Source organism: Bos mutus, chromosome 14, assembly GCF_027580195.1.
Source record: "Bos mutus isolate GX-2022 chromosome 14, NWIPB_WYAK_1.1, whole genome shotgun sequence".
Lineage (NCBI taxonomy): Eukaryota > Metazoa > Chordata > Mammalia > Artiodactyla > Bovidae > Bos > Bos mutus.
Genome location: NC_091630.1, coordinates 19,306,073 through 19,329,145, shown reverse-complemented (window position 1 = coordinate 19,329,145; position 23,073 = coordinate 19,306,073). Strand labels below are relative to the sequence as shown.

The 23,073-nt window shown below is 44.4% G+C and overlaps 1 protein-coding gene and 1 non-coding gene across 4 annotated transcripts in view; one reads left to right on the top strand and one right to left on the bottom strand.

Annotated features, from left to right (window-relative positions):
- Nucleotides 1-23,073, bottom strand: part of GRHL2 (grainyhead like transcription factor 2) — a 172,570-nt gene that overhangs the window by 4,910 nt on the left and 144,587 nt on the right. For 2 of the 3 annotated variants that reach the window (XM_014476738.2, XM_070383061.1), the window contains exons 13-15: nt 14,949-15,043; nt 11,000-11,085; nt 185-249 (exon numbers count right to left, since the gene is read on the bottom strand). In XM_014476738.2, the coding sequence (XP_014332224.1) occupies nt 185-249; nt 11,000-11,085; nt 14,949-15,043 (246 nt within the window). The remainder of the gene's footprint in view (nt 1-184; nt 250-10,999; nt 11,086-14,948; nt 15,044-23,073) is intronic. The other variant, XM_070383062.1, reaches the window with a different exon arrangement.
- On the top strand, nt 1,642-1,743 carry LOC138990838 (U6 spliceosomal RNA). The gene has a single exon (XR_011466950.1). It is a non-coding gene; the product is annotated as a U6 spliceosomal RNA (small nuclear RNA).

Sequence of the window (23,073 nt, the reverse complement as noted above, 5' to 3'; positions counted from 1 at the left end):
TTAAAGATCTTCAAAACGCATGGCACGGGTAAGCTGCTCAGCACTCCTTCGGGAAGATGACATACAAATTTTATAAAAGGCAAACAACAGAACTAACAAAAGATGGGCACCATCTTGTTTTTATAAAGGCACTGTACAGATATATCTGATTTGAAAGTCAATTGAAATTAGGTTTCTTTCTTACCCTTTTTTGCTTTTCTTGTAAAGCTTTGCTATCTTCTCCACAGGCAGCCCATATTTCTCAGAAATCTGCAACCAGTAACAAAAAGGCAGATGAGTGTGGAAGGGGAACCGAGCAGAAGCAAGAGAGAAAGTTCCAACATCACTGTCCTGGAAATGTTCCTGGGTGCCAGTGGCCTTCAGTCACGAGTCAAGCTTTCGGAAAGACTCATTTGCAAGGCTCTCCCTTTGGACACACCATAAATCAATCAGCAAAAGATTCAGTCCCACGAGAATCTGATCTATGATCGAGGTGTCATTTCAGTTCAGTCAGAAAAAGATGGACTGTGGTCATAATGTTGGATTAAATAGGTAGAAAAAAATTAACAAGTTACGCTGGATCCTTTCTCTACTCCTTCCATCAGAATAAACATCATCAAAGATTTATATGTGAAAGATGAAACCATGCAAGAAGAAACCGTGAATCAATTCTTTGTATGAATATTATCTTTAGATAAGGAAGATCTTTCCAAGCAAGTATGAAACCTAAAGAAAAAAGGTCAAAATGTTGATAAAACAGCATAATATTTAAAATACCAGTAGAGCAAAAACTACCTTTAAATAAAACTGAGGACAGACAATACACTGGGAAACATTTCTGCGGGCAATGTAAATGACAGATGTAGAACTAACTTCCTTAAGTTAGAAAGAACATCTGTGAATACAAATAAAAGGCTAGGGCTTCCCTGGTGGCTCAGTGGTGAGAAGTCTGCTTACCAATGCAGGAGACACAGGTTTCATCTCTGATCTGGGAAGATTCCATATGCCACGGGGCAACTAAGCCTGTGAGCTACAACTATTGGGCCTGTGCTGTCAAGTCCAGGAACCACAAGTACTGAGCCCATGAGCTGCAGCTACTGAAGCTTGAGCACCCTAGAGCTTGTGCCCCGAAACAAAAGAAGTCACTGCAGTGAGAAGCCGGTGCACTGCAAGAAGAGTAGGCTCCCCCGTCACCGCAACTGGAGAAAAGCCCGTGCAGCAATGAAGACTGAAAATAAAATAAATGAAAGACTAAAACAGCCAAAAATAAATAAATGAAAGACTAATGTGCTCACTTTAGGGCTTCCCAGCTGGCGCTAGTGGCAAAAAACCCGCCTGCCAATGCAGGAGACACAAGAGACTCAGGTTCGATGCCTGGGTCGGGAGGATCTCCTGCAAGACAGCTTGGCAACCCACTCCAGTATTCTCCTCTGGAGAATCCCATGGACAGAGGAGCCTGGCGGGCTGTAGTCCATGGAGTCTCGAAGAGTCGGACACAACTGAGCAAGTGAGCATACAACACACGAGCTCACTTTGGCAGCACATACACTAAAATTGTGGAGAAGGAAATGGCAACCTATTCCAGTATTCTTGCCTGGAGAATCCCATGGACAGAGGAGCCTGGCAGGCTACTACCTATGGGGTTGCAAGAGTTGGACACGACTTAGCAACGAAGCCACCACCACACTAAAACTGATACAGAAAAGATGAGCATGGCCCCTGCACAAGGATGATACGCAGGCTCCTGAGTCAGTCCATATCCTTTAATACAAATGAATTTATTTGCAAGACAGAGACAGGCTCCAAGATATAGAAAACAAACTGATGGTTACCAGGGGAAGTGAGGAGGGGAGAGGGAGGGATAAATTAGGAGTCTGGGATTAAAAAATATATACTATTGTATATAAAATAAACAATAGGACATACGGTATAGCACAGGAAACTATATTCAATACATCTTATAACAACTTATAGTGGAAAATAATCTGAAAATATATATCTGAACCACTTTGCTGTACACCTATAACAAACACAGTATCATAAATCAATCATGCTTCAATTAAAAAAAAAAAGACAGTTCAGTGAAAAAAAGGAAGAATACAATATAAAGAAGTAATTTCAGATAAATGCAATAGGACAATACACAAATGAAAAAATGCACCACCGCACTAATAACTTAAAAATGCAAATTAAAGCAACCAGAAGATACTATCTTTATCAGGGCAACAAAAACTGAAAGCTTGATAATAGTGACAGCCAGAGGATAAGAAACAGCAACTCTCCTAGTCCATAAACAGGAGAGCAGCAAGCTCGACCTTTCTGGAGGGAAGTCTGGCAGAAGATATTGAAATTTAAAAGGCATTTATCTCTTGACCCAAATAGTCCACATCTAGTAATCTGATCTACAGAAATACAGTCAGATGTATGTAAGTACATACATCTTGAAAGTATCACTGTTCATAACACAGAAAACAACCATTAAGCACACTTTGATATTTGCTCAGTTAAAAACCATGAATTCATATAATCATTTAAAGAAATGCACAATGCCTATATGAAAAAAAAATGTCATTAACATATTAAGTTCAGTTCAGTTCAGTTGCTCAGTCATGTCGGACTCTTTGCAACCCCATGGAAACATATTAAGTGAAAAAACACAAATAGAAAAACAGTGTTTATTGTGTGATCCTGAATGTATATTTTTAAAAATATGTATGTAAGTAAATGGGCTTCCTGGGTGGCGCTAGTGGTAAGGAACCCACCTGCCAATGCAGGAAACATAAGAGACATGGGTTTGATCCCTGGGTCAGGAAGATCCCCTAGAGGAGGGCATGGCAATCCACTCCAGTGTTCTTGCCTGGAGAATCCCATGGACAGAAACCTAAAGGGCTTACAGTCCATAGGGCTGCACAGAGTCAGACACGACTGAAGTGACTTAGCACGCACGCACACATGTAAGTAAATAGAAAATATTTGAAAGGCCCATCAATCTATTAACAGTGGCTACCCTGGAAAAATGGACAAAAACAAGGACATTATTTTTCTTTTCACTTTGCATAATTCTGTACTGTTTACTTTTAAAGTGACTGTGATTTATTTTCATAAATATAAAGCAATATAACATTGGAGATGCGTTCCGGAGAGACTTACTCGAAATACTTTCTCTCTCCCAAATCCAATCCACCCACCTCTTGAGTCCAGTGGCTGGCGGTGCACAAACGGCTGGCGCTGGTGAGGTTTGGGACTCTGACTACCCGGTGCTCTAGCAGGGCCTGGGGAAAGAGCCCGAATAGCTCCGGGGCAAAGGTGGGATAGCTTTGTCTCCTGGGAAGAGCTTATTCTCCAGAGAATCATAGATTCCCACCTGTCCATCCCTCATACATAGGAAGACCACCCCCACTTCTCCCCCAAGCCCCAAAGAGCAGAACAGCTGGGCTGAGGGCTGAGACAGCAAAGAGACTGGGAAACAAACAGCCTGCCTGTGGCCCACCACCGCTCCATCACTGATGGGGCTGCCCCATGGCCACACTGGAGCCCAGATGAGCCCAGCACATACAGAACCTGGCCTGTGGCGTAGCAAAGAAAATGTACAGGACTTGCGTGGAAGGTGTCCATGTGAACAGAACATAAAAGAGCACTTAGGAAGACTGCTGTACAGCACACACACACGGGCAAAATCCTGATCTAAAAATACGACTGAACTAAAAGATCTGCAGGTTCAGTAAATGAGTTGAAGGCTAGGTAGTTGATCCAGGAGTTAGGAAAGGTCAATTAGGAAAACCATTTCAAGTGCAAAGCAAAGACACATAGCATAGACAGAAATCAGGAAGGGAATAAAAGGAGAGAGGGAGGGAGGGAGATTTGAAGAATAAAGGCAACCATATCAGATGTCAGGGAATTCCCTAGTGGCTCAGACTGTAAGGAATCCGCCTGCAACACAGGAAACCCAGGCTCGATCTCTGGGTCAGGAAGATCCCCTGGAGAGGGGGATAGCTACCCACTCCAGTATTCTTGCCTGGAGAATTCCATGAACAGAGGAGCATGGCAAGCTACAGTCCACGGGGTTGCAAAGAGTCAGACATGACTGAAAAACTAACACTTTCAAACTTTCAAAGTCCCAGGCAGAGAAAAAGGAGCAAATGGAGATGAAAAAACAATTAAATAATAGAAGACCACATTTTTAGACAGGAGAGGTATCCTGAATCCCAGAAGGGATCAGTGAGAAAAGAGCCATGCATCTGGCCATTCTGAAAAGTGCCAGATCTCCAAAGGTAAGAATAAAAATAAAACATCCTGGAACCTCCAGACAGAAAGTACAAGTTATTAACATTAATACTAATACTAAAAAAAGAAAAGAAAAAGAATGAACCTGGCTTCAGTCTTCTCATCTGCAAAACTGGAAACCGAAGTGGAATAACCACTATAGACTACTGAAAAAAGGGATGTCACCCCACGAATTCTGTACACTGACAAGCTCTCCCTCAATACTCAGGTTAAAGAATGGTATTTAACAAATGCATTTCATTCAAAAAATCCCATTTGAAGAAAATACTCATAAAAGATCTCTGCTGCTACTGCTGCTGCTGCTAAGTCGCTTCAGTCGTGTCCGACTCTGTGCGACCCCATAGACGGCAGCCCACCAGGCTCCCCCATCCCTGGGATTCTCCAGGCAAGAACACTGGAGTGGGTTGCCACCTCCTTCTCCAATGCATGAAAGTGAAAAGTGAAAGTGAAGTCGCTCAGTTGTGTCTGACTCCTAGCTGAACAGAACACACAAAAGAACGAAGACTTCAGCAAAGCAAAGGGGGAAGAAACAAGTAACCAGTGTTATACCATTAAATATATATATATACACACATACACACATGGAGAGAGACATACTCTATATACATTATATATGGCTATATAACTATAGTTCTCTATACAAAACTCTTTATATACATATATATACAGTTCATATATAGATATAGAATTATAGATATGTATATAATATATTCTGGAGAAGGAAATGGCAACCTACCCCAGTATTCTTGCCTGGAGAATTCTATGGATGGAGGAGCCTGGTGGGCTGTGGTCCATGGGGTTGCAAAGAGTCTGACATGACTGAGCAATTAACACACACACATATAATATATATCTATTTATATCTATGAGTGACTCTTTGCGACCCCATGGACTGTAGCCTACCAGGCTCCTCCGTCCGTGGGATTCTCCAGGCAAGAGTACTGGAGTGGGTTGCCATTTCCTTCTCCAGGAGATCCTCCACACCCAGGGATCGAACCCGGGTCTCCTGCATTGTAGGCAGATGCTTTACCATCTGAGCCACCAGGGAAGCTCATATATATATATATATATACATACATACATACATACACACACACACACACACACATAGGTAAATGGACTGGGGAAGTGAAATAAGTGTTAAATAAGGGTTCTTGAAGTGAAAAGAACACAATGGGAGGAAAAAATCTAATCGTGTCCTAGAGAGAAAGCAATAAACTATTTCAGGAACATCCAGAAGCCTGGAGTGTGTGGGGGCAGTGCGGGGTAAACATTTCAGCATACTCGTCCTAATGAGTGAAGGAGGGGAGAAGGGGGCGAGACAAAGGCTCTAGAAGGCTCCTCTCACCCAGTGGGCCAGGGGGCTAGAGAGCAGGGGTGCAGAAGACAGTTGAAAATTTATTTTCAAATCACAGCACAATAAGGAGAAGAGATGGAAACAATTTAGGAAAAGTAAAGAATAACTTCCAAGAAAAGGTGAAAAACATTGATTTAATCCAGCTGCAAAACTAAACAGAAAGAGGAAGCCACAAAGCGAAATAAATAAATAAAAAGTTTTTCGTTGTGAGTTGCTTGACCTGCTAGCGTTGGGTTTTGACCTTTGGTTGGTGTCATTTGGAACTTGTTTTTAAAATGAAATGGATAAATAAAGGAAAAGGTGTTCTATTTTCTCCTCAACATCAGCAAGTTCACATCTTTTCTGAAAGAGAAGTGAATCTGATTCGTGGATCTTCCCTTTTTAGGGGTTTGACTCCCAGTTTCCAAAGCATGAATGCATATACTCAGCTCACAAATCAGTTGATAACAGTGAGGAAATTTGCATAAATCTGCATTACTCCAGTTTCGATTTGGGTCTGCCTGGAACAGCAGCAGCAGCCTGCATTTTCCGAGTGCTTACTAAGTGCTTAGCATATGGGCATGGGGAGCTCTGCATCTATTAACTCGCTCAGTCCATGAATCACTGCAACAGAACAGGTGCTTTTATGGGACCTGTTTCTCAGCGAGCAAACTCAAGCTTACAGTCATTAAGTAACTTGCCCAGGGTGCCTCAGCTAAGAAGTGACAGAGACAAGATTTAAAAGGGTAACAGTCTGGCAGTCTGGTTTTGGATTCTAAACTTACGGAGAAAAGAGGCATATGTTGGGACTGTTTGGAGCAGGGCTCCAAGAAGAGACTGGCAAAGTGGGCTCGGGCATCAGGCTGCCAAGGGCAACAGCCTCCAGGAGGGCAAAGCCCTGGCCTCCATGCAATCATCAAAGGCAAAGGCAACTGGATAAAAAGCCACCTTCACACTGCATCCCCTGCCTCCACGCCAGGCAAGGAAGTGTGCTTTGCCAAACCCAGAAGCCTGGAAAGAAGTGAGACCATGTCGGATGGCATGTGGAGGAAGCAGGCCATCTGTCGGGAGGTTATGGAAAGGAATCGTTCTGCCCAGGAGCTGGGTGATCTCACCACAGCATCCCCCTTCCGTGTGCGTGGAAAACGTGTGCTTTGCGGTAGTTCTCAGAGCAAGGCATTAGGAGTGCTTAGTTTTTTTTCTCTGTGTTTTTCAAGTCATCTGAACTGCCCAAACACGTCCATCATTTTTAAAAGCCCGTGATGAATATTTTTAAGGACCCCTAAGACTTCCTTGGCAGGCTTCCCAAGGTGGCGCTAGTCGTAAAGAAACCGCCCGCCAATGCAGGCGATGCCGGAGACGCAGGAGACACAGGTTCCTGACACGTACAGGAGACACAATCCCTGGGTTGGGAAGATCCGCTGGAGGAGGGCATGGGAACCCACTCCAGTATTCTTGCCTAGAGAATGCCATGGACAGAGGAACCTGGCAGGCTACAGTCCCTGGGGTCGCAAAGAGTCAGACACGACTGAGCGCATATGCACACACACACAAGATTTCCTTAGCAACCAGGAGGATCCTAGGCCTTGGACATATCTCATCAATGTGTTACTGGCTATCTGATGATCTGGAACATTTAGACTTTTACTTGGGGCAGAGTTCTGTTTTCCCAGAAACCTCTGGCCTGTGACAGGCAGAACAAATTCCCATTGGTTTTCACCACTGCAGGACTCTGTCTGCCTGGTCTAGAGGCATCTAACACAACTGCCAGTTCTGGAAGCCGATGACTTTTCTGTGGAGTTATAAAGTGCTGAGTGTGGGCTCTAGGATGCACTTTTTAAAAACCGGTGACTCTTGCTTGCAGATACTTCCTAGGTGACTGCATTTGATCTGTCAATAGAATCAGGAGGGACAGGCTTGTATCTCCATGCATGAATAAGTCAGCAGCGTACAAGTGGGTGCTCCCAGGTTCATGAACCCTCCTTTCCTTGTGCACCCTAGCCAGCTTCACCATGGAAGAACACCCTTAGTTTTAGTCCCTCTGGTTAGAAGGACTCTGTCTGCCTCCCCACCCCAGAGCACATACAGTCATCTACTACATATAAATACTCACCTATAGAGTAGTCTATGTGCTGCTTTAAACACCTCGTCTATGAAGTCACTTAATCCTCGCAACAACTCCACATCTTGTTATCTTCATAATAATAGGCCATATTATCAGAAATGATAAACCTGGGGTGTAGAGAGGCTGAGAAATTTGCCCACCACCCTGAAGTGTCAGAGTCAGGACTTGAACCCTGACTTTGTGGTTCAAAGCAGTACACACACACTTCTTGCCTGATGGCTCACTATTGCCCAAGCTTCTTTCCTTTAGTTGATATGAGCTGTGGCTTGGAAGGTCTGTTCTTCTTGTAATAACTTTTCACGTGTGGACGTCTCCCTAAGTGCACTTACGTTGCTCAAGGGCTTACATTGGCTCTGCCACTCTGTGGAGCTATCAGACCTCTCAGGACACCCACATCTGCAAAGGATGGTGATGACATCTGACCTCCCAAGTTTACAGGGATATTCTGAGGATCAAATGAGAACAGTGCATGTGGAATGCGTGCCCCCATAGCACTCGGCATGGCGGCATGCTCAGTTCAGTCAGTCAAGCATAATACTTATGCTTAAAGACCTAGGGATACACAGAAGACAGCAAGAGACAAAGTCCCTGTTCTCAAGAACTTCACATTCCATTGGGGAAGAGAGAAACAAATAAACAGAGTCAGTCACAGTGCGGGAGGAGGAGAAGGTGATATCGAACCCCACTGTGATCCAGCGAGACCACAGTTACCAAACACTTGCAGAACTGAACAGATGTCACAGACAGGAAAGGAAGACATCAAGGAAAAGGGTGTGATGAATTAGTTTAGAATTGGTCTAGATCAGCGGTTCTCACAACTGGTTGATCTAAGAATTCCCTGAAGAACTGTTAAGAATATATTTTCCTGCAGCTCCATCCCCACCCCACCTCCAATTCAGCAGAACTGGAATCTGGGTTAAGGCCTAGGTTTGTGCACTTGAAACAGCCAAGTGAGTTTCAGTAATATGATCTTAAAGGCCAGGTTAAGGGTATGAAGGGCTTTCCAGGTGGCGCTAATGGTAAAGAATCCCCCTGCCAAGGCAGGAGACATAAGAGACTCAGGTTTGATCCCAGGGTCGGGAAGATCCCCTGGAGGAGGACCTGGCAACCCATTATTCTTGCCTGAAGGATCCCATGGACAGAGGAGCCCGATGGGCTATAGTCCATGGGGTCGCAAAGAGTCGGACACGACTGAAGCGACTTAGCACGCAGGCACACAGGGTATGAAGGGTATGAACTCTATCCAAAGGGCTCCTCTAGCTCATAAATCAATCTTCCAGTGATTTTAGGGTCATTTAAAAAATCTTGGTTCTTTTGAAGAAGTAGAGCTCACACTTTTTGTTGTGTTCATTTCTGGTTGTGTTTTCCCTTTACAGGGGCAGATTCAGTAACGACAAACTCCATTCCAATGGCAAATCCTAAGAACAGAAGAGATTACCAAGCCGGGCATTCACATGTTTTCTTAGAGGGTGGTCCTCCATGCCCTGTTCTGTATTGCCTAACAATGCCAACCACAGAGGGGGGCAATGTGCATTGGTAACATTCTTATGCTTTTAAAAAAAAATTTCAGGTGAACAAATAATTTTTTTTACATGTCATACAATTTCCCACTTAAATCATTTAAAGTATGCAATTCAATAGTATTTAGTGCATTCACGATGTTCTGCAAACATCAGGACTATGTAGTTTCAGAACAATTCATCAGCCCAGAAGGAAACTCACAAAATAATCGTTCCTCATTCACCTTTCATCAAAATCCTGGCAACAATGAATCTGCTTTCTGTCTCTATGGATTTGTTTATTCTTGAGATTTCCTAAAAATTGAATCATACAATGTGATCTTTTGTATCTGGCTGGCAGACACTCCTCATATATATCAAAAAAAATTGAAAAAACAAGTATTCAAAAAAAAAAAAAAAAACGTGTAGCCGGATGCTTTCGGCAGCACTATTCACAATAGCTAAAAGGTGGACGTGAAAATCCAGATGTCCACCAACTGGTGAATGGGAAGATGAAATGTGGTATAGTCACACAATGGGACGTTACTCAGCCATTAAAAAGAACGAAGTACTGGTTTATAGTACAGCATTGATGAACCTCAAAAACATTATGCTAAGTGAAATAAGCCATCCACAAAAGACAACACAGTGCATGATCCCACGTACAGGCACTGTTTTATATATACATTTCGACATATTACTCCATAGCCCAAAATGCTGTTTCAATGCAGCAGGTTTCCAGACTAACAAAAGTTCTGGACTGGCCCTCGGCTACCCTATTGTCTCCATCCCTATGTGCTGTGCTGGGCTTAGTCGCTCAGTTGTGTCCGACTCTTGTGACCCCACAGACTGTAGCCTGCCAGGCTCCTCTGTCCATGGGCTTCCGTAGGCAAGAATACTGGAGTGGGTTGCCATCTCCTTCTCCACTGCATCACTATAAAAAATATACGTGTTCTGCAACATAAATGTACAGGGGAGCCAGAAATCATATTCAAGGTAGAGTCATATTCACATAGGTAATACATAAATAAAATGTAAAATATCTTCCTGAGTCCCCGGTTAGTTAACACTAGATTAAATTGGGGATGAGAAGGGAGGGAAGAACTTCAGAATCTTACTTAAATTATTATAACTCTGCAATATATACTTTTTCCTTAACCAAAAGAAGTCATAATTTATTCTGGATTATACTGTACACTGTCACAGCTGGTGAGACACTTCCTAATTATTTTTGTTCCGTACATATTAGGAAGTTGCATGCTAAGTCGCTTCAGCTGTGTCCGACTCTTTGAGATCCTATGGACTACAGCCCACCAGGCTCCTCTGTCCATGGGATTCTCCATGCAAGAATACTGGAGTGGGTTGCCATGCCCTCCTACAGGGGATCTTCCCGATCCCAGGATTGAACCCTCATCTTTTATGTCTCCTGCATTGGCAGGTAGGTTCTTTATCACTGGTGCCACCCGGGAAGCCCATCTAATTTGGTTTCTTGCAAAGAGGCTGATAGAAACCCACAATTTAACCTTCCTCTATGGCATCTTTACTCTGATTAGCCTTAAACTGACAGGAAATTGGCAGTTTTCCAATTTCCTTCTCCTTAAGATAATAAGCCATGTCAGGATAGAAATCAGTGTCTCCATAAATCTCCAGTTTTCCTTTTTCTTTTATAAAGCTCATTCCAGAGCCAACCTCGAAGGCTGCCTTTTAATAAATGGATTCCAGCCCATAGGAGACTGCATGCTGGTTTCTTGGAGGCTGAAGGGGGCTCACGCTTACCGCTTCCATCAGGCCCTTCACGGTGGGGGATTTCAACATCAAGGCATCAAACACGTCGTCCGTCTCCTTCCTCACGTACAGAAGCACTGGAAGAGAAGGGCGGGAAGCCATGACCGCAGAACCCACGTGGCTGCCCCTGGAGGCTGCTCCCCTGACACAGGGGTCAGAGGCTGCCATCATCCGACCCCTGACCCAGAGGGCATCCCACCCGGTGACAAGGCACCTGCGGCTAGGGACTGTTACTGAGGATTCAATGAAAGAAACCAACAGTAGGGTGTAAGACGTCGTCACATCACACCCATCACACCCATCACATTTGAATTCCTTTAAGGTGGGCACACAATCTCTTTATGACCCATCTCTCTGTGACCTCTATCTTCTATTTATTTGACCATTCAACAAGTATTACTGGATATCCATCTGGGCCCAAGGCCCCAGGCGGTGTGACAGGAGCTGGGGTTGCAGTAATGAGTTAAGACACAGCCTGCCCTTCAGAAGTCTGTAGTCCACTTAGAGAGGCGGGCATTCCTCAGATGAGCAGACAGGGTGTCAGAGTTATGAAGGAAAAAAACCACAAGCGGGGGCTTGTAAGGCCTGAGCTTTTTCAAGGGGGTGGGGAAGGAGGGCTCCCAGAAGGCTACTTTGAAGGAGAGATCTGAGTTATGGAGGGTGTAGAGGCATCAGTGCAGGCCATGGGGGTGAGGAGGGTGGGAGGGAGGGGACAGGGAGGCGACCCCCAGGTGGACAGACTAACAGGCCCACAGGGAAACCGAGCAAGTCGGAGGCAAGCTGAGGGAGGAGCTGAGAACCTGATCTGGCTTTGAGCCCAGTTCAGCCTGCTGGGGGGCCCTATTTGTTCAACCCCTTCAAGCTGAGGACGATACCTCCCTCGTGGGGCTGCTGAGAGGGCTGAATGAGACAGCAGCCATGGGCACCAGGCACGCAGGCGGCACCTCCAATTTCTCCATCCCTGGGTCATTATGAAGCAACTGTAGTGAGGGTGCTGGTTCCCTTGGCGAAGGCACATGCAGTTTTCTGCTCATTTCTCTATAACCTAACATACTGAATCCAGCAATGCACAGAATACAAGAGATGGCAGGGACCCCAGGGGTCCTCAGGGAGGCAAAGGCACACTGTTACTGCAGCCCCACTCTTACAGCAACTGCACCAGGCTCAGCTCCCGGGAAGAACTAGGAAGCACTATTCAGATGCGACTCTCCAGGCCCAGTGAACTGCCTGCCCTTTCTTTCCCTCCTCCTGGTGTTGACCTGGCTTCTGCTTCTACCTTCAGAGGGAGGGAAGGGGCCGAGGCTGAAGCCCCATGCACCTGGCCGCAAGAGGAAGAATGCACAGGTCAGAAGCCCTGTTGAGCCCAGATCCTGACCGCCGTCAGATACCCATGGAGCCGCGGTCACCACCAGCCTGAAAGAATGGAGCTGGAGCTGGGAAATGAAATCAGCTCTAATCCAAACTCCCACCCCTTCTTCTCCTCCTGCCCAGTCCCCAGGGACATCATTAAAGTTGCTGCTTTGTAATGGCGGCGTCTATGGGTGCACACGGGCTCTGCCTGCATTTTCCTTCTGCAGCCAGAGGTTCAGTTTCTGTATGATGCCCCAGAAAGAAAAAAAAAACAAAACCGTAAGCATTGCAGTTTCTTCTCTTCGCCAAGTATAAAAATAAAATACCAAGGAAATAATAGATTGGAGAATAGTATCTCCGATATTGGATGGCCCCCATTTCAGCTACAATGATCTAGTGACCTAATGGCACTGTATGAGGTCTCAATGTTAGCAGCACAGAGAGAAATAATTAGACCACAGGGCCTCAATTACTACTAGATGGGGGAAATTTAAAGTAAGAAACAACAAAACAGAACAAGAAACCCCACCGGTGCCTCTCACAGATGAACGTTCTGTAACTTCTTTCCATGGACCCCCAACAGAAAAACGTAATCTCCAGTACCCTAAGGAAACCCCCAACCATGTTCTATTAAAGTGAGTACCACTTCCACTGGATCTGAGATAGTGCAGCTGCCACTCCTGCTGCAGGAGTCCCTGGAAAGGGTTAAAGGGGGCGTGGCGGCAGGTTGACCGGCTGCATACTGTGTCACCGTCTCCTGCTGGGCTTGTTGACAGCCACACTGGCAGCGCTGGGCTTACAGCTCACCCCCACGGCTTGCCCAGAGAGACAGCTCTCATTAACTGTGTGTCTGTGGATAATAATCACTCCGCTAATGATAGCAATAACCATCATCACACATCCAAGACCTCCTACAGACAAAGGCAGCCAGCCAAGGGGGGCCAGCCCCTGGTGACTCCAAGGGAGCCACCCTGAGAAGTGGCTACAAAGACAAAGCAGCAAACAGTGGCATTGGTGATAATTACGGTCACTGCCTCTCCTGGAGAACTTCTAACAAACAAACAGTGGGCACCATCACTGATCCCGGCTCCTCGTGCTCATCAAAGCCCAGCTCAGAGTAGGAGTCCTGGCGGAGGGGCTCAGGCACTTCACAGCCCTTTTCCAAAGACAGGCCACTCCTGGGAGTTCTCTATTGCTGGAAGGTTGCAGCGCCCTCATGTGTCCCTACGACTGAGATGTTTCAAAGGCCATAACCGTGTCTCGTCACAGCCCAATACAAATTCTGGTGGCAATTTTTGTGCTAACTTCACCACCTCAAAATAATCTGAAAAACACAATCTTTAGACCAGTCACACTCACTAACTATGGATCTAAGCTGCAATCACTTTGGCCTGTGTGATTCTTGATTTCCATACAACACTGCCCTCCTTTTAAAGGATGAGATATAAAAGGCATGCAGGAACAGAGCTCAAAATGGACTCGAATATTTGATGGTGAGCCTGGGAAATCTGAAAACCCTTTAAAGGTTTAAATACTACTACTGCAATCAACACTACTCAGGTATTTATGCTCTTTGAATTCTGAAATGCTCATTACTCAATCATAATTATGATAATATGCCTTAACTAGATCCAGGCCTAAAAATAAAACTAGTAATAGTGAAGATGGAGTGCTTACTATGCACTGGGCACTTGAGTTTAGTGCTTTACATACATTAACTCATCAGTCCTCATTCTGTGATGTAGGTATCCTTGTGGTCCCCACTTTACAAGCGAGGACTCCAATGCACAGAGGACCTTCCCAAGGTCATTCAATGTGACAAGGCTGAGGGAGGCTGCAGAGGGGATGCTCTTACCACTGTACAAACCCATTTTAACAAATAGGGGAAAAAATTCTCAATAACAAAAACCTCAAGCCTGTGCAGATGGTGGGCGTATAGCAACCTGCCTCATTAACAGTTCAGTGCTGCATAAGCCGGAAGTTCTGGAAGCTCTTGGTGTTGGCTACAGCAGAGTGTGCGGGGTACGCCCCCCTTCACCCCTTCCTCTTACTCCCAGGAAGGACAGTGGGTCAGCAAAGCACTGAGATGCTGAACAAGACACTAACATGCCCGTGCTTCCTTTCTTACCCTCTTGGTGAAGTGGAATAATATCCTTGACCAAGAGAAAATGAGTTAAGTTGTGATATCACAGAAAATAGGTTCATTTACTTGTGCCATGATCCATCATTGGAGTCTATTGAACAAGTCTCAGCTCTTGGTGCTTATGAGAGGCTATTGTCAAACACAGCGCGGGTTTCTTTTTAACTTTCTATTTCACTGCTGGATGAGTCAGTATGTTCATTATGCTGCCCTCAAGGTAAAGGAAAGAACCAGCTCCCAGAAAGAATAAATGTTTGCTTAGGGTGTTTAAAGAGGCAAGGTGGAAAGCAAAGGAGGAAACTGTGGACTTCCTTTGTCAATAAGTGCATCTCCAGGCCAGCACGGAACCGCAGGGCCCGGACGGAATGTGAGCTCTTCTGGGTGAACCGTCCCCCACTCTTCCTCATGAGAGCGAGGCCAAGGAGGGCAGGGCCCCAGGGGGAGCGGTACCTCGCTTCATCCCTTCTTCTTTCATCTGCTTAGAGGGTGCTGGACCAAACTCCTCTTCCATGGGCCTGAACATCCGTTTCACAAGGACACTGCTGCTAGAAAAGATGAGAAAGTGTTCATTCATTAAAGTATGCAGGGTGCCAACAAAAACCCTTTCCCATTGTGTATACCATCCCTTGTCACAACTGGATCCATGCACCAACCTCCCGCCTTCGGGTCGCAGGTCCCGAGTGGGCGTGTGGGGCAGAACACACACCCCAATATCTTTACCACGTGGCCCCGAGACATTCTCCCTGTCCTAAATACGGATCCGCCAGGGGAGACCGCTGGGTTTCACCCATTCTGTCCTGCACCTCACCCCCTTCCTGCTCAAATGTCTAGGGCTAGGGAAGCGATGTGAGCCCTGTGTCTGTATGGCCTCCAAGTTACCCAGCCCCTCCCATCTAGCTAGCATCTGGGTGTCCTGCACCTCTCGCCAGCCCCGAGGGCACAGCACGACCTTTGTCTGGAAAGGGCACAGGCCTCCCTCGTGCGTGCGTGCTAAGTTGCTTCAGTCGTGTCCGACTCTTTGCGACACCGCCAGGCTCCCCTGTCCGTGGGATTCTCCAGGCAAGAATACTGGAGTGCGTTGCCCTGTCTTCCTCCAGGGGATCTTCCCAACCCAGGGATTGAACCCATATCTCTTATGTCTCCTGCATTGGCAGGCAGGCTCTTTACCTCTGGCGCCACCTGGGAAGGCCCCAGGCCTGCCTCGGTAGGTCTAAGTTATGAGGTTGCCCTCAGATCCTGCTGTTCCACGGCTCCGTCACTTGCAACAGAGGAGACTGCAGTGCTGGAGGATTCCTAGATCCAGCCCTCCCTTCCTCCAGGAGAGGGTTTCAGCCCCTCTTCCTGAGGGTCCACAGGTCCCCAGTCAGCAAGTTCTGGTAGTTCTACATTTCCTCCCAGAATCCCTGTCCATTGCGGGCTTTCTAAGGAAGGGAGAGCTGTCAGGAGAAAGGAACCCGGAAGAACAGTAGTCGTCGCTGCTGAGAGTCGCAGCCGGCACGTGTGTCCCCTCAGACTCAGAGGCTGAAACCCAAGCCCCCAGGAGAAAGGTATTCAGAGGTGGGAGCATTCAGAGGCAATTAGACCCTCTGGGTGGAGCCCCCCATGATGAGAGCATCTTTTAAGGAGCGGATGCCCTCTCTCTGCCATGTGAGGACACAGCAAGAGGATGGTGGTCTGCAGGCCAGAAGAGGGTCCTCACCAGATGGCAGCCACACTGGCATTCTGATCTCTTCCAGTCTCTCCTCCTAGAGACTTCCAGCCTCTCAAACTGTGAGACGCACACTATGCTGTCTGAGCCACCTAGTTTATGGAATCTTGTTACAGCAACGCAAACCGACCAAAACGCCGAGCAAACGGTCCTGCATGGCGTCCTACTGTCCTTAAAGCCCTCAAGAGAGTGGGTGCAGGTTTTCAGGAAACTTTCATCTCTCTGGGGATTCCTGGACCCAGGCACATGAAGCAAAGATAGATAGGCAGCTCAGCGGTATTGTTAAGACATGAACTCTGGGTACCGAGCACCGTGGTTTAAACCCCTGCTTTGTAGACTCACAGACAAAGAAAAGAAGCTTATGGCCACCAAAGGGGAAAGTAGGGGGGCCATAAATTAGGAGTTTGGGATTAAAATCTAAAATAGATAACCAACAAGGACCTACTGTATAGCACAGGGAACTCTACTCAATATCTTGTAATAACCTATAATGGAAAAGATTCTAAAAAATTATATATATAACTGAATCACTTTGCTGGACACTTGAAACTAACACAACACAATAAATCAACCATGTTTCAATAAAAATTTAAAAAAATAATAACCCCGTGCTTTGCAATCTACTAGCTATGAACACATGGACAAGTCCTTCAACTGCCCTGAGACTCAGCCTGCTTGTCTTTAAAAGGAGGCTGTTGAGAGAAGTAAATGAATTCAACATACGTGAAGCACTCACAGAGTTGCCTGATACTTTGTAAGAACAACTGAAGTGTTATTAGAGATGCATCATGATGATCATGAAAATGAACGAGGGAGAGATCTGAGGAAGAGAGATACGGGGAAAGAGTACAGAAGGCAGACAATTTGAAAGAGCTCAAAGTTCCCATTTACCATCATATGGCAAATAGTCCAAACTACCTCTCTAGTCCAAATTAAGGGCCAAAGTTGAAAAAACTTCCTGCATTGGAGACTGACATTGTATCAATCCCAAGCTTCCAAGACATTAATAATATAAAACTCTGTTTCAAAACCAAACCTCTACTGGCATCACTGTCATTAAGAAGCTTTTATTTCCTCAATTCTCAAGTGGAGCTAATGCTGGGATACAGTGGTAGAAAGAGCACGTGGGGTAAAACTGTCCAAACGGCATTTCTATTAATTCTAACGGTTTAAATTATTAAACCAACAAGGCTTTAATTGACCATCTCACAGTCTAGATCTGTGACTGTGAAAGTCGTTCAGTCATGTCTGACTCGTTGCAATCCCATGCAATCTCCTCTGTCCATGGAATTCTCCAGGCAGGAATACTGGAGTGGGTAGCCTATACATTCTTCAGGGGATCTTCCCAGTCCAGGAATCAAACTGGGGTCTCCTGCATTGCAGGCGGATTCTTTACCAACTGAGCTACCAGGGAAGTCAACTAGATCACACTCGAGATCAGGGGTCCCCAAACTCCGGAATCTAATGCCTGATGATCTGATGTGGAGCCGATATAATAATAGAAACAAAGTACACAATAGGTATAATGCGCTTGAACCATCCTAAAACCAATCCCCCTCCTCCAAGGTGCACAGAAAATCGTCTTCCATAAAACCAGTCCCTGGGGCCAAAAAGGATGGGGATTGCTGCTCTAGATGGTCCAAAAGTATGTCTACCAGCCCTTAGGAAGACCACTTTCTATAAAGCACTTTTCATCTCCTTGGTAAATTAAGTCTCTTGAACACTCTGCGAGCCAGCAGGGCGAGAACTAATCTTATCCCTATTCAGTGATGACCAAACTAAGGCACAGCTGTCGTGTCTTATGCTGGGCAATGCAGCTAAACAGTGAATCAGGCTGTTAAGAGAACCCAGCTCTGAGGGACAACCTCATGATAAAGTACCCAATAAAACTGAGATGATGATGAGTAAGAGTATGAGAAATGATATTAAGAGTCAGCATTCCGTCTTATCCCATGGTAATCAAACCATGGAAAGAGCTAGAGGAAAAACTCAAGGTCAAGTCCCAGTTGAAGGTGGTAATGAGTTTTAAGGGCCCTGTTCCCTCTATCTTCCCCTCACTTTTCTTTAAAATCATAAAAGTGGGTCATATTATTCTGTCATGTCTTGAATCTGGACTGACCATGACCTTGGGAGCAGAAGATTAAAAATTCATTGACTTGGCAGTCAGTGACCAGGAGGTTAATAATGGGTAAACAGACTGAACTATCACCACTCATGCTGTGTCAGGGTTCCTTAACTAGTGATTTTCTTTTTCTCGCCAAGGACGATTTATTTATATTTTTCCAGTTCTGTTGACTTTTGACAGCACCCCACTCTGAGCCATGACAAACTTTGTCATTAAAATAACATCTTGGATAAACCACATTTCTCTTAGGAGTTCAGAGATGCTTTTTCACACTTCCAAATCTATAAACCCAGTGGGAGTCAATAGCTTGTGTGGTCTGAATTCGGTGGTTTCATTTCTTTTCAAGGCAAGGTGAGAAAAGAAGGGCAGAAATGACTGCCCAGTTGATAGATGGGAAGAGCACAGATTTCAGGTCTCCTGATGTCCTGTTCAATTATAGTAGATTGCACCACAAAAGGATGAGAACAAGGAGAAGGAGCTTTCTCTGATACCAATCTTTTTCCTTCAACCCACGCCTTTTGGGCACAGTGTGTGAGGTTAACATGTGGAGGGGCTCCAGACCCAGCAACGTGTGAAGCCATTGTTTTATGGGGTCAATTTCAGGGAGAGCAAGTCCCTGAGGTATTAACAAAGGCTAGCTGTTTCATCAGGAAAAAAACTGGGAAGGTGCCTGGGTCTGGAGGCTGCGTCTCTGGACATACTTGGCCACGTTGAGCCCTACCTGTCAGGTTGGGTCACACTAGACATCAGTACCTAGTGAGGAGGTGTCAGAATAAAACCCAGAAAGGCGCTGCCGGCACCATGGCGGCATAGTTTGTCTAGTTCACAGCTCTGCGTATGGCCCGTGTAGGCTGGCGACCACATCTGCCCTAAATAAATGAATGTCCCTGCCCTTTGTTGGTTTCCCTGATGGCTCAGATGGTAAGAATCTGCCCGAAATGTGGGAGACCCGGGTTCAATCCCTGGGTCGGGAAGATCCCCAGGAGAAGGGAATGGCAACCCACCCCAGAATTCTTGTCTGGAGAATCCCATGGACAGAGGAGCCTGGTGGGTTACTGTCCATGGGATCACGAAGAGTGGGACACAACTGAGAGACTAACACCACCACAACCGTTTATTAGCCTCAGAAAAGTGGAGGTCCTCTTATGTTCAAGTCCTCACAAAGGCTCTCACATAATGGAGTAGAATCTCAATTTATTTGCAACAACAAATCGCTCTTTGGGGAAGAATCTATCATTTCCAAATGACTTTAATCAATGCTAGTTCAGGGTCTTGGTAGAATTCATCTGACACAGTCAGTAAAAACAAACCAAAGTCAAAAAGCAAACAAACCCCACATATATTTAGTAACAATTATGGTAGTTAAGAGCTTACAATTAAAAGCAGTAAATAATTAGGTCAGTAGGCCCGAGAAGGATCATTTTAAGAGGAAATACAGATATTTCTGTTTGTGGCTAAGATGTTGCAGTTGTGGCAAACCAAGCAATGTTCCATCCAAGAACAACTTAAGTAACTGTGTGTGTGTGTATGTATATATATATGTTAATATTTAATCTTATTGAAGGTATTGGAGACTACTGTTGAGTCAGCCAGAACCTGAGAGCTAAGATCCCAGAGGAGAAAAATGCAGCAAGGTGGGCTGATAGTCAGTGAGCTGCTTTCCCCTGAAGCATCTGCCATTTCTCAACTGGGAGCAGAGGATGGTGATCCCAGCAGAGGCACATACTTAAGGGCAAAGAAGCCTGCACAGCTTTGGGCAATCTCATGGTGTTAGAGAAACAGAAATTGGTGTTTAGGAGTGCAAAGGTATTCATGACTAATGGGAAAACTTCCAGAGAGAAGAGAAGCAGGAGAAGTGAGCCAGACACTGCAGTATTCCTTCCTAGATCTTTGTCAGATTCTTAAGCTGCGCGAGACAAAGACAATAAAACAAAAATACGCTAGAAAAATGATGACCAAATAAAAATGCTTACAACAAAGAAACAAATATGAAAGAATTCTTTGCCAAAAGTTCCATAATGAAAGAACAATTAAACAGAATTCTTCTAGCAACAGGAAAAGGAGCCCATATATAACTGAATCACTTTGCCAAATACCAGAAACTAACTCAACATTGTAAACCAACTATATTTCAGTTTTTGAAAAATGGTGGGGCAGAGTGCCACGTGCTATACAGTAGGTCTTGTTGATTATCTATTTTAATATAGCAGCATGTATAATATTATGTGGCAGCTTGAATGGGAGGGAAGGTTTGGGGAGAGTATGTATGGCTGAATCCGTTTGCTGTTCACCTGAAACCACCACAACATGGTTACTCTGCTATACCCCAATATAAAATAAAAAGTTTAAAAGTAAACAAAATTTAAAAGATGGTAAGGGAATTCCCTGGTGGTCCAGTTGGTTAAGAAACTGCACTTCCAATTCGGGGGGCCCCAGTTTGATTGCTGGTGAGGGAACTAAGCTCGCCCAGGCCGTGTAGCCAAATAAATAAATAATGGAAAGCTCTTTGGTATTCTTAGGTAGGTTTATTCTTAAGTATTTTATTCTTTTTGTTGTAATGGTAAATGGGATTGATTCCTTAATTTCTCTTTCTGATTTTTCATTGTTAGTATATAGGAATGCAAGTGACGTTTGTGTACTAATTTTGTATTCTGTGACTTAAATTCACCAATTTAGCTCTGGTAATTCTGATAGTATCTTTAGGGTTTTCTAAGTATAGTATCATGTCATCTGTAAACAGTGAGAGTTTTACTTCTTCTTTTCCAATCCAGATCCCTTTTATTTCTTTTTCTGCTTTAACTGCAGTGGCTAGGGCTTCCAAAGCTGTGTTGAGTAACAGTGGTGAGAGTGAGCAACCTTGTCTCGTTCCTGAACTTAGAGGAAATGCTTCTGGCTTTTCACCATTGAGAATAATGTTTGCTAAGGGTGTATCATATATGGCCTTTACTATGTTGAAATAGATTCCTTCTATGCCCATTTTTTAAAGAGTTTTTATCATAAATGCATGCTGAATTTTGTCAAAAGCTGTTTCTGCCTCTATTGAGATTATCAAATGATTTTATGTTTTACTTTGTTGATATGGTGTATCACATGGATTGATTTCCATCAACAGATGAATTTGCAAAGAAGTTGAGGTACATGTATACAATGGAATATTATTCAGCCATGAAAAGGAATGCATTTGAGTCGGTTCTAATTGAGGTGAATGAACCTAGAGCCTATTATACAGAGTAAAGTAAGTCAGGAAAACAAATGTCGTATATATATGGAATCTAGAAAGATGGTACTGATGAAACTATTTGCAGGGCTGCAGTGGAGACGCAATCATAGAGAACAGACTTGCAGACACAGTGAGAAGGAGAGGGTGGGCCGAACTGAGAGAGGAGCATGGAAACATATACACTATCATACATAAAACAGATGGCCAGTGGGAATTTGCTGTATGAATCAGGGAGCTCAAACCAATACTTTGTGACAACCTAGAGGGATGGGATGGGGTAGGAGATGGGAGGGAGGTTCAAGAGGGAGGGGACATATGTACACCTATGGCTGACTCATGTTGCTCTATGGCAGAAACCAACACAATATTGGAAAACAATTACTCTCCAATTAAAAATAAATAAAGAAAAAAGAAATCAAACACAATTAAAAAAAACAATGGAAAAGGATCCCAAAGAAACACAGAAATAAAGGAATGAAGAGCAACAGAAAGGGTAAATGTAAGTTAAATTTATAAAGGGAGGTAAACCTCAGTTTTATGAGTATTTAGTTCAAATCTTCCAATTTGCAAAATGGCTAACTAGTACAAGAATAACCGGAACTAATATAAGAAACTGATAAAAATCTGCTACGTTAAGGGATGGTAAAGATGATTTTCATTTTCTTAAATATTTTCTAAAAATCTCCCTTGTGTATCTGATGCAGATTTGAATATCACTGGGTGGATTTTTTTAACTGCAATATCTAACAGTAAAAGTAAAAATATATCCGTTGAAAAGGAGATGGTCCTGGGAATTCTCCGGTGGTTCAGTGGTTCAGACTTGGCGCTTTCTCTGCTATGGGCCTGGGTTCAATCCCTGTTTGGGAGACTAAGATCCTGCAGGCTGTGCAGTGTGGCAAAAAAAAAAAGAAAAGAAAAGGGGGTGGGTTTCTTACAGCTGCATGTGAATCAATGATTATCTTGAAATAAGAGTTTAATTAAAAACAAAATTTAAAAATAAGAGGCAACATGGCAGCAGTCACTTATGTAACTAATATTACAAGAGTCAATATTTGTGACTTAGGACAGAATTTCTAAGTTCTGTATCTCAACTTTGAAGGTAGCGGAGAACTGCCTTGATATATAGTATGAGATGACATAAAAAGTAACTTGAAGAATGAGAAAGATACGGATGTCATGAATTGTGAAGAATTCGAATAAAAGTTTCACAAAATGTGAGATATTTCTAAATTATGTTACTTTTTAAATGCATGTTAAACAAAGTAAATTAACAACAACAACAAAAGTATCAACAGAGTGTTGATTCTTTTGGTTATATTCAAAAAAGTTTACCTATTCAAGGTGGCCCCAGAGCTTTAGTTTATGTTTTCATATTCTCCTGGGGAAATTGTCCTATAGTTGTAATCACCTGTGTATATGTGGTTAAGACATAGCCCACCATGTCCTACAGCTCATGGTTTGCTTAGCATCCCTGAGAACCTCATCAAAAAAAAAGTGCTTGGTCCTCCAGGAAATTGCTCCT